Here is a 17,156-nt window from a genome sequence, read left to right as displayed (position 1 = left end):
ATTCCATTCTTTCTTTCATTCTCTTCTCTTCTATATTCTCTTCTCTACTCTTCTATTCTTTCTTTCTTTCTTTCTTTCTTTCATTCTATTCTATTTCTATTTCTATTTTTCTTTTCTATTCTCTTCTTTCATTCTCTTCTCTTCTATATTCTCTTCTTTCTTTCTTTCATTCTATTCTATTTCTATTTCTATTTTTCTACCATATCCTATTCTAATTCCATTCCATTCCACTCCAATCTATTTTCTGTTCTGTTCTGTTCTGTTCGCCCAGATTTCTTTGCAGGTTTCTGCTTCGGGTTAGGAGTTCGTTCAGTTCCAGTTTATTGAGCTGGCATTCTCATACATACCGGAAGAGAGACAAATGGGTGTTACAATGCCATAAAAAGACAGTCACTCTGACACACAAAAAGACGAGGCTCTCTTAAGAATGCTGTCTTCTGCACCAAGAATGTGGAAGACGTCACTACCCATGTGGCAAAAGCCATACGTGGCATTCTTAGCACGCAGTCTTGCTGTCGCACAAATGGAAGAGCAACCAGCCAAGGACGCAAGGAATTCAACCCGCTTTTCTCCTCCTTTAGGTGGAGGGACTTTGGAGGCCATTTCTCCAAGGAGGTGATAAGCAAGCTGAGCTGAAGCCAAGGGCCGGTGGGTCCTCCTTTGGCACAGCTGAAGTCCCAGTGGAGAATGGCCTTTGAACAGCGGCAGAGGGGAGAGAAGGGGAAACATCCAGACTTACCCCACAGCTTCCCTGCATGGTCTTCTGAGCCACTGTTAGGATTTTCAGGTCCCAAACTCTCCCGTCCTGAGCTGGCATCATCTGGGGGGGGGGCAGAAAGGAAGGAAGGAAGGAAGGAAGGGAGAGAGGAAGGTAGCAGGGGGATGGATGGATGATGAAGGAAGGAGGGAAGGATGAGAGAGGGAGGAAGGAAGGAAGATGGCGGGGGATGGATGGATGGATGGGGAAAGAAGGAAGGGAGGGAGGGACGGAAGGAGAAAGGGAGACCCAGGGAAAAAGGGAAGAAAGGAAAGAAGAAAAAATACATTAATTTTTAAAACATAGTAGTGTTTGAGTCAGTAGTGAGAACATATTTTATTCCATTCCAACTGAGTTAATGTGTTCCTTGCCTGTGCAGCTTATTTCCTGATGTGTTTTTTTAAAAAAATTATTTTTCCACTGGCTTCTACCATGAGTAATGGCAGAGTAATTAATGCTACCATTAATAGTCAACTGAAGACCTTTTGTTTATGTTTATGGCTCATGTTCCCCAGGAGAAGATGGAGCTGTTTTTACCTTCCTTGCAAATGGCGGCATAAATCAAAATTACAGCAGAAAAGGTAAGAGAAACTTCTGGGAATCAAGTCATAGTTTGACGCTTAAAAAGAAACCAAGGAGTGGAAAAGTTGTTTAAATATGTGCCACTTTGAAGATGTTGGCTTATTTAGGTCAGGCATGGGTCACAATAGAACCCTGTAAGGAACAGTCGTAGGAGAGCTCTGTCTTCCGGTCCTGACTGGGCTTCATTTCGTCTGAAATCTCTTTTATGGGCCACAAAATAAAGTTGATATTAAAATATTTCCCTCCCTCTTTCTCTCCCTCTTCTACCTATCATCTATCATATCTATCTTTCTCTCTCTCTCTCTCTCTATCTATCTATCTATCTATCTATCTATCTATCTATCTATCATCTATCTATCTATCTATCTATCATCTATTTCTCTCTCTCTCTCTCTCTCTTTTCTATTATCTCCTATCTATTATCTATATCTATCTGTATCTGACATCTATCTTTCTATCTATCTATCTACCTACCTACTACCAACCTACCTATCAATCTATCTATCTATCTATCTATCTATCTATCTATCTATCTATCTATCTATCTATCTATCTCCCTAACTATCAATTTATCTCTCTAATCCCCTTCTCCCCCTCTCTCATATATCTGCATCTATCCATCTGCCCACCCACCCATCAGCCTAAAAAAATCAATCACATCTCTAGAGCTGCTGAGAGGGGGACATCAAACGCCTGGATTTTTCTGGTATCGTGCATCTTTGTGGACTCCGCTGGTTCTCAGTCCAACAGCAAAAAGCAACATATTTCACATTTGTCAAAAATACACCCAAGCGTCCACGCACAAGTTCACTCTGCATCTGGGAACATTAACATTCTCAATTGCACTGAGAATTCCCTCTTAGCCACTGTTATGTCTGTCAGAACCCTTTTCCAGACATTACAGATCTCCGTTTGGGATCTGTTCCCATATGGATTCTATATGACATAATTCATGTACAATAAATGAATATTAAAGCCATACTGCCTATCAAGTAAAGAGCTCTCTATTTCATTTTGAATTTATCCTTAGCCCAGGGGTCGGCCACCTTAAACCCTCAAAGAGCCACAAAGGTCCTAAACGGAAGCCCCCCACTCAATTCTGGAGCCGACCGGAAGTCCGGTTCCCCCACCATAGAGTCTCCTCCTAGTGTGGTGTCCTTTTTCCTCTACCTGTCCTAACCAAAAGCCCTATCAATTGTGGAGCCGACCAGAAAACCGGCCCCTTGCCATAGAGTCTCCGCCTGGCACACCATGCTTTGCCCACCCCTCCCCCAACCAGAAGCTCCTCTCAAAATTGTGGCGCTGACCAGCGATAGGGAGCCACAGCAGAGGGATGGAAGAGCCACAGGCGGCTCCAGAGCCACGCGTGGCTGACCTCTGTCTTAGCCAATCATTCTGGCATCCAGGAATTGAGCCTATCTATGGTTTAGTGTTCAAAATGGCAATATAAGACCAAACCAAGATTTTGGAAGGATGCAAGAGAGAGACTGTGTTGTAGAAAAAGCCCAAAGAGTTCAGGATACAAAATCTGACTTCCAATCTCACAACTCACAATCTTAAAACAATGCTGCATCCAGCTTTGGACACCACATTACAAAAAAGATGAGACTTTAGAAAAACTGCAGAGAAAAGCAACAAAGACCATTAAAGGCCTGGAGACCAAAATGTATGAAGAACAGTTGCAGGATGTAAGGACTATGGATGACATGATAGTAGCATTCCAATATCTCAGGGGCTGCCACAAAGAAGAGGGGGGTCAACTTATTCTCCAAAGCACCTAAAAGCAGGACAGGAAACAACAGATGGAAGCTAACCAAGGACAGAAGCAACCCAAAATAAAGGAAAAACTTCCTAACAGTGAGGAAAATTAATCAGTGGAACAGCTTGCCTCCAGAAGTTGTAGGTGCTCCAACACTGGAGGCTTTTAAGGAGTTGTCTGAAATTGTACAGGATCTCCTGCTTGAGCAGGGGGTTGGATTAGAAGACCTCCAAGGTCCCTTCCTGCTCTATTCTGATTGATTGATTGGATTGATTGATTGATTTGATTCATTCATTCATTCATTCATTCATTCATTCATTCATTCATTCATTCACAAAGCCCTCAAGATGATCTTTGGCCTGCCCTGCCTCTTGGCTTAATTGTAAGGATAAAATAAGTTGTGTTTTTCTGAAATCCACTTGGAGCCGACGCTTTCAAAAGCAGCCATTACTATTAATGTGGATCTTAGAATAAACATACAACGACATGTTCTTCTTAGGATGTAACTGACAAAAAGATGCTTCAAGCATCACATGTCAGCTTCCTACGCAGGACATATTTGGATGCCTTCACCGCGGAGCGTTTGAAGCACAAGGTTGCACGGTGAAAACACGGAGAACGATGTTCATGAATTGAAAGAGCCAAGCCCTACATAGTTCTACATTTTCTTTGGTGGTGAACCAATGCTAAATGCTCTCAGACTTCCTTGCAAATTTTAACCAGAGGTTTTGTCAATCAGGACTTAATCCTCCCCAGGAGGGTCTTCTTCTAAGACCGGCCTCCCTTCCTTTGTCTGGAGTCTCAGGTTTCCGCCAGTCCACCAATGCTCAGCCCACCGCCCGTCCTCCTCTCCCTCCCCACCCCCTTCCGTGCCTGGAACTCCACTCATGCACGCCACCTAATTGGCATTCTCAGCCATACTTGAGAAGTTGCCAAGCCTTTCATGTGTAGCTAAGTGCGGTAAATGCACCGGATCCTTTGAAGATGCGTTTCTGCTGCCCGATCTTCCAACTGCATTGGCGAAAATTCCACTCCTTATGTTCCCTCCCCAAAGAAATATGAAGAGGAGGGGCTGATTTTTTTTTTAAAGAGACAGACAGACAGACAGGAGTGATTAGGTAACTCCCTGGACTTCAAAATATGTCTTGACTGAGGAAACACAACAGCCTTCCAGGGCAAAAGCTGTAAGAGGCATGAAGAGTGGAAGCTAAGAAGAGCTGTCCCAAAGAGGTTTTTTCAGGAGGCAACTGGACTTTCTTGGTTTTTTTTCTTTTGAAGGCTTTTCGCTTCTCATCCAAGAAGCTTCTTCAGCTCTGGCAGGATGGTGTGGAATGGAAGGATTTATACTCCTTGAAGACAGCTGGTCATTTGCATTCTTTTATTTAGTGGTTCATTGAAGCACTTGCAGGTTTTATCTGTGTCCTCAGGGTCACCTGAGTGGTGCAAATGGTACATGTAGTCTGCAATCCCACTGGAAATCCATTCCTATTCCCACACCATTCCAAGGGTAACTGTAAAGGTAAAGGTTCCCCTCGCACATACGTGATAGCCGTTCCTGACTCTAGGGGGCAGTGCTCATCTCCGTTTCAAAGCCGAAGAGCCAGCGCTGTCCGAAGACATCTCCGTGGTCATGCAGCCGGCATGACTCAACACCAAAGGCGCACGGAACGCTGTTCCCTACCCACCAAAGGTGGTCCCTCTTTTTCTACTTGCATTTTTTACCTGCTTTCGAACTGCTAGGTTGGCAGAAACTGGGACAAGGATACGGGAACTCACCCCGTTACGCGGCACTAGGGATTCGAACCGCTGAGCTGCTGACCTTCTGATTGACAAGCTCAGCATCTTAGCCACTGAGCCACCATGTCCCCCTGGAACTTCATATGCTGCAGTAAATGTATACATTCTGTTGAGAGAGCCCAAGGTGCTTTTTCAAAAGGCTACTGGATTTTTCCTTGAGGATGTTTCGCTTCTTATCCAAGAAGCTTCTTCAGTTCTGAGCTGCGACAGCCGTGACCTGAATGACAGAGAATTTCCTTAGACATTCTGGTGAGAGAGACGTTCCCTGAGGAAGGGCTTCAGCATGAATCCGAAAGCTCGGAAGACTAAATCTCTGGTCCTGGTGACCGACCCAGATTGGATCCTGCGCTAAATATAAGGTAGTCCTTGACTTAAGGGTGAATTTTTCCTTTTTTCCCTTGGTAAATGTCTTTTGCTTTAGGAATGGCTCCATTCATCCCGATGGAGATACTCTAGTTCGGGGGTCTCCAACCTTGGCAACTTTAAGTCTTGTGGACTTCAACTCCCAGAGTAAAACTTCCAGAGCAAAGCTGGCTGAGGAACTCTGGGAGTTGAAGTCCACAAGTCTTAAAGTTGCCAAGACTGGAGGCCCCTGTTCTAGTCTATGGAGAAGAACCTTGGAAGGTAACCTGAGATTAATCTCTTCCTGGAGAACCTTGAAACGTTGCCCTGGAGATCCATGTAGACGTTCCTTAAAAAGCAAAGTTACAACCCTAATCCCTTCTTAACCGACAGTTCTATTCCAAACAAATTCCATGTTGGTGTAAAATGTCTGGTCTTAAGTAAATCTAAATGAACATATTCGCGAGGTGCTTTTAAGTCGCCTTCAGAAATAATTTGCATTTGATGTTCTGACCCTGTCACATTTCAGCAAGGAGTGATTTAAGCCTGTGGCAGATTCCAATCAGGGCTTTAAACAATGGTCCAGTTTATTTAGCGCAAAATGTAACCACAATCTTTTTCTGTGGTCCACTCTATCATTTTTCTTCTCTGGAGCATTGAGGCTTATCGTGGCCCTAAGTCATTTCGGCTGGTTTGGGAGCATTTGATGTCGGGGCCTTGAAAGTTCCATTCCACAGATGGACCAATTTTGCATGAATAAACCAGGAGACCTTTGAACAGAAGCCCAAGAGCTGAGCACACTTCAAAGTTGATGGAGGAGGCTGAATGGAGAATGAAGCAATCATCAACCCACTCCGTACATCAAGATGGCACTTCAAAGCACTTCTCTTTGGAAGAACAAGGGACAGGAATGAATGAATGAACGAATGAACAAGTAAACGAGAATGAAAGGCTGGGCAGAACGTGAGATAGGAGAGAAAGTGATGTAACTGTTCAGGCTTGAAAAATTATAAACGAGAGTTTCATGGAGAGACAAAAGATAGACGCAACTCCACTATCAGATAGTGGACAGGATAGTGGACAATCACTTAAACGTGAGCCAACCGTGGAATATTGCATCTGGTTTTGGTTGCCACGATATAAAAAAAGATGCAGAGACTCTGGAAAGAGTGCAGAGAAGAGCAAGAATGAGGATTAGGGAACTAGAGGCTAAATGAAGACTGGTTGCAGGAACTGGGCGTGTCTAGTCTAGTGGAAAAAAGGACCATGGGAGACACGATAGCATGTTCCAATACATGAGGGGCCTCCACAAAGAAGAGGGGGGTCAACCTATTCACCAAAACATTTGGGGGCAGGACCAAAAGTAACAGGTGGGAGATCATTAAAGAGAGAACCAGCTTAGAAATAAGGAGGAATTTCCTGACAGTGAGAACAATTAATCAGTGGAATGACTTGCCTCCAGAAGTTGTGAGTTCTCCATCACTGGAGGTTTTTAAGAAGAGACTGAAGAAGCTATTTGTCCGCTTTGGTATAAGGTCTCCTGCTTGAGGGGTCTCCAACGTTGGCAGCTTTAAGCCTGAAGGACTTCAACTCCCAGAATTGGAGGAAAGGAAGGACCAAAGAACTCTGGGAGTTGAAATCCGCCAAGCTTAAAATTGCCAAGATTGGAGACCCTGGACTAGAAGATCTCCCAAGTCCCTTCCAACTCCATTATTCTGTTCTGTTTTGCTCAAGACCTGTGATCAGACTCCAAAGCAAACCCAGCCTACAAGCCAGAGTGGAATTGTTTATAGGCAGTCACCATTAGACATACATTAAGCCACGATTTCAGAATCTTTGGAAGACAAAGCAACTGGAGAATCTACATCTTCTTCCAAAGCTTCATGGAGAACTTTTGAGCTCTAATACTGTTCATGCTTTTGAAAATCTGAACTTGTTTTAAGTTTGCCCACCCAAAGAAAACATGCACCTCTGTTTATACAGCTGTTATTTTTGGAAAACCTCTGGATTAATAGCTTATTTCAGAATATTGACAGACACAAAAACCTCCCTATGTTAGAAGGAAGGTAACTGACCTATATATATCCAAGGTGAGAGAAAAAAACAGATAAAGTGAAGCATTCAACTAAGAAAGTTACCCAGGCTAATTGACTTCTCATTCTGGGTTTTTTTATAAAACCAAGACAAGAAAAAGCTACAAACCAGTTTTTGGCACCAGATGGATCATTTTCTTTTTATTGCCTGTGCTTAGGATACCGATTAGCTAGCTATTATTATAAGGCTGTACTGGATTTCAAAGGGATATTTTTTAAAAAAAGAATAACTGGATTACTGCCAATTCATGCCTGATGGTTAAGTCAACGGAGAGCAGAAAAGAAACCAGACTAAAAGCTAGCAATTCAAAAAGGTGAATTTAAATCAAGCTTAGGATTTGATTATCTTGGGAGTATCAAAATTGCAAGATGGTGGCACTGTTTATCGCTTAAGGCAAGGAAGGACCAAAGAATTCTTTTACTAGGAATCTTGGAATTTTATTTAATGGCCTATTTCATAAAGATGGAGAAAGTACAAATTGTAAATCGGTATTTCTCAATGTTGGCATCTTGAAGATGTGTAGACTTCAACTCCCAGAATTCCAAAGATGGCTGAGGAATTCTGGGGGCTGAAGTCCACACATCTTCAAGTTGCCAACGTTGAGAAACATGATTCAAAGGAAGTGAGCAAACTTCTAAAAACTTCTAGTCACTATGATCCACCTGAAGAGTCCATAGGATGATTAAGCCAATGGACAGATTTGGACATTTTTAAGAGCACAGCATGAATAAAAAAAATTGTACCTAATTGTAGGTAGACTTCCTTGGTTCACAAAAACAGCTGTCAGGATGGGGATAACCAATTGAAAAACATTTATCAGTCTGCAGATGTCATGAAGGTATTTCTCAAGACCTCTTTATGAAACCCCTCAATCATCTCTCAGACTTAGGATTCTTCCAATTCTACTTTTGTCATTCTGAACCTGTCACCTGCACATTTCCAAATAAAACACCGAGAAAGAGTTAAACCATTTTGTTTCTTTTTGGAGACAGCCTCAGGAGCTGACATTCATGCATGCCGGATTCCTGTTAATTTTTTATTATTAAAGTAATTTCAGTTTGTTTTTTTCTTTAAAAAAAATCAGATAGGGCAGAGACCGGGGTGCGTATCAAGCAAGGTGGCCATTAAGTTAACCGGTGTGTGACTACGCAGGGTTGAGAACTCCAGGCAGATACAGATTGATAGCAATTCCACAGGATTACAGAAAGGGATATTTTGGGGGATTCAAATGTAGCGTGCCAGAGGATTGGAAGGCGAAGGAAAGAAGGGAGGGAGGGAGGGGGGAAGTTTGAAGGAAGGAAGGAGGGAGGGAGGGAGGGAGGAGGAGGAGGAAGGAAGGAAGGAAGGAAGGAAGGAAGGAAGGAAGGAATAGATGGCAGATGGATGGATGGATGGATGGATGGAGAAGGAAGGAAGGAAAGAAAGAAAGAATGGATGGCAGATGGATGGATGGAGAAGGAAGGAAGGAAGGAAGGAAGGAAGGAAGGAAGGAAGGAAGGAAGGACAGATTGATGGATGGATGGATAAAGAAGGAAGGAAGGAAGGAAGGAAGGAAGGAAGGAAGGAAGGAAGGAAGGAAGGAAGGAAGGAAGGAAGGAAGGAAGGAAGGAAGGAAAAAAGGAAGGAAGGAATAGATGGCAGATGGATGGAGAAGGGAGGGAGGGAGGGAGGGATGGCAGATGGATGGATGGAGAAGGAAGGAAGGAAAGAAAGAAAGAATGGCAGGAAGGAGGGGAAGGGAGGAAGGAAGGAAGGAAGGAAGGAAGGAAGGAAGGAAGGAAGGAAGGAAGGAATAGATGGCAGATGGATGGATGGATGGATGGTTCCCTCCCATTGTCCGTGTCGTGTCCCACTCCTCCACTGACGGCCGGGTCAGGGAAATCCGAATCAGGTGTGCCTCTGCAGCTCTGCCCAAAGTCCTAGCAAAGTCCTCAGAGCAGGCAGGAGACCAGAAAGTGACTTCAGCAAGATAAGTTCGACTTTGCCTGACTCAGAGACTGCCAGAAAGCAGATCCTTTATATAGGCCATGGGGTGTGGCTCCATGACTCAGCACTCATTAAGGCCTGCCCTCCCTTCCTTCTGTTGCCTCCGCCTATCCAATCTTCTGATGCGAGGTCACTCCAATCAGCAGCTGTTGAAATAACCCTCCTCAGGCTCACATGCTGTGGAGGAGGGGGAGGGGTCTAGCTGCTCCGTTTGCCTGGGCATGGAGCCAGGGCTGGGGCCGGGGGATGCTCCCTCCTCTGCAGCCTGCTTGGGCATGGAGCCAGGGCTGGGACCGGGAGGTGCCCCCTCCTCTGCAGCTTGTCTGGGCATGGAGCCAGGACTGGGGCCGGGAGGCATACATTCCTCCGTGTTCGGGAGCAGATAAGCAGACCCCGGCTGCGGTGAGAGCGGACAAGACACAACAGTCCGGTGCGTCCAGTGCGCTCTCACAGGGAGGGCCTCCTCAGGGTGCCGTCAGCCAACCAATGTCGGCTGGCGGCCCCCAGGGGAAGAGCGTTCTCTGTGGGGGCCCCGGCTCTGTGGAACGAGCTGCCGGTGGGACTCCGTCTTCTCCCTGCTCTTCGGACCTTTAAACGCGAGCTCAAGACTTTCTTTTTCCACCAAGCGGGGCTGGCCTGACTGATTGATTTTAATAATTAGGGATTTTAGCGGGTTTTTAACAGGGGTTTTATCTTTGTATTTTTATTCTAATAGTTTTAAGTATACAGCAGTTTATTAAGTTTTTTAATTTTGTTATGGTATTTTAAATCGTTTTTTGTATTATTGTTTTATTTGCTGTACACTGCCCTGAGTCTTCGGAGAAGGGCGGTATAAAAATGTGAATAATAAATAAATAAATAAATAAATAAATAAATAAATAAATAAATAAATAAATAAATAAATAAATAAATAAATAAATAAATGGATGGATGGATGGATGGATGGATGGATGGAGGAGGAAGGAAGGAAGGAAGGAAGGAAGGAAGGAAGGAAGGAAGAAGGAAGGGAAGATTGATGGATGAATGGATAGAGAAGGAAGGAAGGAAGGAAGGAATAGATGGCAGATGAATGGATGGATGGATGGATGGAGAAGGGAGGGAGGGAGGGAGGGATGGCAGATGGATGGATGGAGAAGGAAGGAAGGAAGGAAGGAAGGAAGGAAGGGAGAATGAGAAGAGTTTGTGTTGGCAATATGGCATCTAAACTTGATATAAGACTCTTTATCTAGGGTGGATATATTTTATACAGAAAGTACATTCCCAATCTGTGATTTGGAACATAGAATTATAGGGCTGGAAGGGTCCTCAGAGGTCTTCTAGCCCAACCTCCTGCTCAAGGCAGGAGCCTTACACAATCCCAGTCGTTTTTGTTTTTAATATTTTACTTTTTCTCCTGAGAGACAGCAATGACCGTGGCCCATTATTATATTTTAACTGCTGAATTTGATTTAAACGGATACCGGTTATCCAAAAACAGCAATTTGCAAAGAATAATCTCACACCAGTCTTGACTGACAATGATATCTGAGACGTATCTGCTAGCAAGAGAAAAACGGGGCTAAAACTGCCAAAAATGCTCAGAGGTGAAACTGGGAGTGAAGGATTGCTAACATCACGTTGAAAAAAAGACAAAACAATATCGTTGCAGATATAATTTCACTGGCAACCAGCATGAGAAAAATTCTTAGCAAAATCTCTCTCTGCTACAAAGGCTCACTTCTCAAGACCTATTCAGTAGAACTTTGATTGGACAAAAATTGATTTTTTTAAAAAATATTTTATATTAGTTTTATATATCCTGTGGCTTATAATTGCTTCTCTGCAAGGAATTTTTGTATTCTAATTATCCTTTTATCCCACCCATTTAAGTAGCAACGGCAAAGGACATTGTCCCCACAGGAAAACAGCACAATGTTTGCATGAAAGAAAATGGATTCTTGACTGTGACAAGTTTTTTTTAAGGTTGGTGGCAAAGCTTACTCCTCTCCTGACATTTCAAATTAGGTCTAATAGAATTAGAATTCTTTATTGGCCAAGTGTGATTGGACACACAAGGAACATGTCTTTGGTGCATACGCTCTCAGTGTTCATAAAAAGAAAAGATACATTCATTAATAATAGAAATAGCACAAAGAAAAGGTTAAAGGAAAGGCTTGCTCAGGGACAACTCTGTTCTCAGAAGCTGTTTTTTTTAGTTCAATTATGAAGCATTATTTGTAAAAACGGGAGCTTCACTTATCTGTTGCCTGGTTGAGTTCACACGAATCAGGCAAAATCTAATTCAAATCCTCCATCAGTTTGCAAAGTTAGTCTGATTCTGACAGTTAGGAAAGTCTTATTCAATGTGGACATTCAAACTGAATTTGGCTGCTTTGAATCAGATTGCTGAACTGATCTGGGAAAAGCCCCATCAATGCAAAGACATCCGATTCAGTGATTTGAACTGGCATTTCAATTCAGTTTGGAAAGAAAAACAGGTTTAGAAGTTTGATTTGATAAATGGAAAGTAGACGCCAGTCAATTATACCTTCTACCATGAGAAATACAAGCTATCCGTTGGAAGCTAAAACTTTTGTGTCTTTTAATCAGACCAGTACAAAATTCGCCTTACGAATGGTTGATCGTGAATTGCACCAAAACTGATGCCTGCTTTTTTCCCCCTGCTACCTTTGTTTACAATCCAAGTTTTTCAAGTGCCTGCAACTTTTTTTTGCTTTTCATCAAAACCGAATGAAATGTCAACAACTTTAAACCACTATGAGTGACATGTGCTAGATTTCATAGGCATCAGCATAGAAGTTAAACAAACTCTTGACCACAGTGTCTACTTGTTCCCATCACTTCTGCCGTTGATCCAGTAAGGTCATTTCTGGTGACACTGCCAAATATACACGAATGCAATCTATCAGGGGCCTGTGCAAAAGGTTCCTCATAGCCCTAGACTCCAAGTTTCCTGCCTTGCTACCTCCAAAATAATCTTCTAGATAATCTCCTAGAAGGGACATGGAGTGATCCAACAGTCTCCCCATTACAGGAATCCACTCCTTGATCATTCTTCACTCTTGTTTCATTATCTCCACTGAATGAATTTCCAACATCTCATTTGCTTTCCATTATAAAGAACTTTTCCTGTTCCAAGAACTGAAGAAGCTTCTTGGATGAGAAGCGAAAGACCTTCAAAGAAAAACCAGAAAGTCCAGTTGCCTCTTGAAAAAAACCATCTTTGGGACAACGGTGACCTGGATGAGCAAGAATCTTTATAGACAACTTTTGCTGTTAGGAATGTTTTCTTTAAGTTCAATTGCAATTTGCTCTGTTGTAATTTAAACTCAACTGTTCTTCTCCTGTTTTGGGGAAGAACTCAGAACAATTCACCTTTTACATGTCAGCCCTTCAGATAACAGAATAACAGAGTTGGAAGGACCTTGGAAGTCTTCTAGTCTGACTCCATTCTCAAGGAGGAGACCCTGTATCAATCCAGAAAAGTGGCTGTCCAAGCTCTTGTTAAAAATCTCCAATGATGGAGGACCCACAACTTCTGGAGGAAAGCCGTTCCACTGGTTGATCGTTCTCACTGTCAGGAAATTTCTTCTTAATTATAGGTTGGTTCTCCAACCTAGTTTCTTCCATGGCTTCTTGTCCTGCCCTCAGGTGGTCTGGAGAATAGGTTGACCTCCCCTCTTCTTTGTGGCATCAAATCCATGATTTGCTTCAGATCCACGAAGACAATGATCATGTCTTCCCACTGACTTCTGAAACATACCTCTGGAACTTATTTTTCACAAGTTAATCCTTCCAGGCTTCTTATCTTGGCTGCTGGTCTACATAAACTAACATTAATGAATAGTCATGGGGAAACAATCTCTCCTTTGCTTCAGTATAGAAAGGTCATAAAAATATACAGTGAAATCCTAGATCTCCAAACCATATATACAGATCCTTTGAACTAAAAGTTCAAAGCAGCATCCATTAATTGTTGGCACTGCCTGGAAACACATCTAAATGAAATATTTCTCAGTGTAACAGAAACATACGTATAATTACTTTCAATGAAGCTCTAAAGCAGGGGTCTCCAGCTTTGGTCCCTTTAAGACTTGTGGACTTCAACTCCCAGAGTCCTTCAGCCAGCAAAGCTTGATTGATTGATTCTGGGAGTTGAAGTCCACAAGTCTTAAAGGGACTAAGGTTGGAGACCCCTGCTCTAAAGTGTTCTGGATTAAATAAATAACATGTATTTAAAGCATGAAAGTGTGGAAAAATGTTGCGTTTGTTTCTATTTACCTTCTCGAATCAATACAATGACTACAATGCTCCATCCCTGGAGACTTTTAAGAAGAGGCTGGACAGCCATTTGTCCAGAATGGTTTAATCTCCTGCTTGAGGAGGGGGTTGGACTAGAGGACCTCCAAGGTCCCTTCAACTCTTGTTATTCTGTTCTCTTTTGGATGCTCTGTATCTAGATTAATAAACTCAGCCAGAGGGATAGCACAAACCTTCAGATCTCTGAACAATTTACCTTTCCGTCACTTGCCACATCAGAAAGGATGGGTGTCAACTCCACGAAAGAGTCTTTTTGAGGGGGGCTGGCATTGGCCACGCTCACTGAATGCCGGTCGGTCGGATGATTGGGAAAACCCCTGGGGGTAAGGTTGTTGAAAATAGGACCCTCAGCCCAGGTCAGGAGTCAGATCGAAAGGGCTGCCGCTACGAATAAAGAGTGCATCTACAGTCCGGCCTCCTAGATGAGGAAGGGGGACTTTCTTCTTATCTCTTCCCTCGACTAATATTGGATCTAACGCCACTCCGAAAAGGATGGACCCCTTCTATGGAGCCGAAGCAAGTTTCCATTTTGACTTCGTATCCGCCTTCCAATGGCGGAGCCACAAGAGTCTGCGAGAGGTGACAGCAGAAGCTAGAGCGCGAGACGCAAACTTCGCCGCATCCAATGATGCGTCCGCCATCTCCCTAGAGTTAGGGAAAAACTCTAAAAAGGAATTTTTAAGAAAAAGCAACCCTTCCTCCAAAGAAGCATCCCCCATTGGCCCCAAACCTGTTGGATGCTTTCATATCTATATCTATATCTATTATTATAGCTATAGCTATCTATCTATCTATCTATCTATCTATCTATCTATCTATCTATCTATCTATCTATCTATCTATCTATCTTGCAGCATGTCTCTAATTCTCAAACCAAGAATTTACCAGGCTCCTTAAGTGAAATCCCCCTCCTCCATTTGCTGAAGCTGCCTAAACTTTGCCCGGCCCCTCTCTTTTCTCCTCTTTCTCCCATTCTCCCCTGGCTGCTTCTCAAATGTCTTTCCTAGAGACACTCTGGATTAGGCTGCCTCGTATTCTCTTGCTCGCATCTTTAGAGAACTGTACAAAGATGCAGCAGCTGTTGGATGCAGAGAGGCACAAAGAGCTATTTAGAGTTGACGTTATACTCCCCAATACCGGTGAAAAGTAAAGAAAAGAAAAGAAAAGAAAAGAAAAGGGAGGGGAGGGGAGGGGAAGGAAAGGAGAAAGGGAAGGAGGGAAGGGAAGGGAAAGAGGGAAAGGAAGGAGAAAGGGAAGGAGGGAAGGGAAAGAGGGAAGGGAAGGGAAAGGAAAGGAGAAAGAAAAAAGGAAGGAGAGAAGGGAAGGAAAGGAGAAAGGAAGGGGGAAAGGAAAGGAAAGATAAATCTAAGGGACTGGTAGTAATATTAAACCATAAAAGAAACCCTTTTTAGTTTGGCCTCAGGGAAGAAAAACATTTCTCTCTTCTGAAATAGGGCACGAATTTAAATGGAAAACTGAAATTTTCCTCTGTGGAGCTATTAAGCAGAGGGATTTCACTGCAAGGCCATACAGTGGACTCTCGGTCTCATTTATTGCCCAACTCACACAGAGGACTCCCGGCGTACAGCATTAAAAGTCAACGATGCCAATGAATAAAGTTTGGGGGTGGGGGGGAAAGTAATTCTGTGAAATGAATTCTGCAAAGAACCAGGGATTTGGTGAATGAATGAATAAAATAGATTGAGAAGGCAAAGTTAAACTATTGCTTGCATATTGCAGTTAACAAATAAAATCCCTTCTTCATCTGATAAAACCGTCGGTATTTGCATTTTGCTGTGTTGACTAGTTAGGCATCTACAGGAAAGTAGAGGTACCCCTCGACTTACGACCACAATTGAGCCCAAGCCTGAGGTTGCTAAGTGGGACATTTGTTAAGGGCGCTTTGCCCCATTTTATGACCTTTCCTGCCACAGTTGTTGAGTGAATCGTTGCATGTGTTAAATCAGTAACATGGTTGCTAAGTGAATCCGGCTTCCCTCTTGATTCTGCTGATCAGAAGGTCGCAAAAGGGGATCACGTGACCCCAGGACATTGCGACCGTCATAAATATGAATCAGTTGACAAGCATCTGAGACCACGGGGCTACTGCAATGGTCATAAGTGTGAAAATCGGTCCTAAGTCACTTTTTTCAGTGCCGTTGCAACTTCGAATGGTCATTAAATGAACTCTTGTAAGTTGAGAACCAACTGTACAGATTCGGTTTTTTAAAAACCGAAGATACAGAAAGATACAGAAAGGACCTAATTTTAAGGATATTCTTTTACAGAATACAGAATAACAGAGTTGGAAGGGACCTCGGAGGTCTTCTAGTCCAACCCTCTGCTCAGGCAGGAAACCCCTAGACCATTTCAGACAAAGAATAGAATAGAACAGAACAGAACAGAACAGAACAGAACAGAACAGAACAGAACAGAACAGAACAGAACAGAACAGAATAATAGAATAGAGTAGAGTAGAATAGAGTAGAGTAGAGTAGAGTAGAGGAATAGAGTAGAGTAGAGTAGAGGAATAGAGTAGAGTAGAGGAATAGAGTAGAGTAGGGTAGGGTAGGGTAGGGTAGGGTAGGGTAGGGTAGGATAGGATAGGATAGGATAGGATAGGATAGGATAGGATAGGATAGGATAGGATAGGATAGGATAGGATAGGATAGAACAGAATAATAGAGTAGAGTAGAGTAGAATAGAATAGAATAATAGAATAGAGTAGAGTAGAGTAGAGTAGAGTAGAGTAGAGTAGAGTAGAGTAGGATAGGATAGGATAGGATAGGATAGGATAGGATAGGATAGGATAGGATAGAACAGAATATAATAATAGAGTAGAGCAGAGTAGAATAGAATAGAATAATTTTATTTATTTATTTATATTTATTTTGTCACAACAGTATATATAAGCATAAGCATGAAAGTAACTATATAATATATAAGCATATATATATAAGCATAAGTATGTAATAACTATATTGATTGGATATAATGAAAGAAAACAATAGGACAGGAACAATAGGCACGTTTGTGCTCTTATGCACGCCCCTTACGGACCTCTTAGAAATGGGGTTAGGGTAGAGTAGAGTAGAGTAGAGTAGAGTAGGATAGGATAGGATAGGATAGGATAGGATAGGATAGAATAGAATAACAGAGTTGGAAGGAAACTGCCTAGGCAGGAAACCCTACACCACTTCAGACAAATGGTTATCCAATCTCTTCTTAAAAATTTCCAGTGTTGGAGCATTTACAACTTCTGGAACGTATAAGGAACATATAAGGAGGGGTTTTCCCCCCCTGCTTTGCTCAACGTAGAAAAATCAGTCTATATCCATGAATAAGTTTTGATTTGCCAGTTGCTCTCTCTGACGCAACCAACACAATCACAGCCCACAATCTTTTCAACAATTGCTCGGCATGATAAAAGTAAAGTAAGGCAGTACCTGGTGCAAACGGCCTATGGAAGGCCGAGATTTATGGCTACCAGAATAAAAGGAAGGGCCAGCGCCTTCTTCA

General features: G+C 42.8%; 1 protein-coding gene across 3 annotated transcripts in view; it reads right to left on the bottom strand.

Moving 5' to 3' along the window:
* FGFRL1 (fibroblast growth factor receptor like 1) overlaps positions 1–17,156 on the bottom strand; it is a 179,970-nt gene that overhangs the window by 25,806 nt on the left and 137,008 nt on the right. For all 3 annotated transcript variants that reach the window (XM_058184484.1, XM_058184482.1, XM_058184483.1), the window contains one exon: positions 740–820. In XM_058184484.1, coding sequence (XP_058040467.1) covers positions 740–820 — 81 coding nt within the window. The remainder of the gene's footprint in view (positions 1–739; positions 821–17,156) is intronic.

Source organism: Ahaetulla prasina, chromosome 5, assembly GCF_028640845.1.
Source record: "Ahaetulla prasina isolate Xishuangbanna chromosome 5, ASM2864084v1, whole genome shotgun sequence".
NCBI classification, from domain to species: domain Eukaryota; kingdom Metazoa; phylum Chordata; class Lepidosauria; order Squamata; family Colubridae; genus Ahaetulla; species Ahaetulla prasina.
Note: the sequence above shows the minus strand (reverse complement) of the source record. Positions and strands in the feature narration are given on the sequence as shown.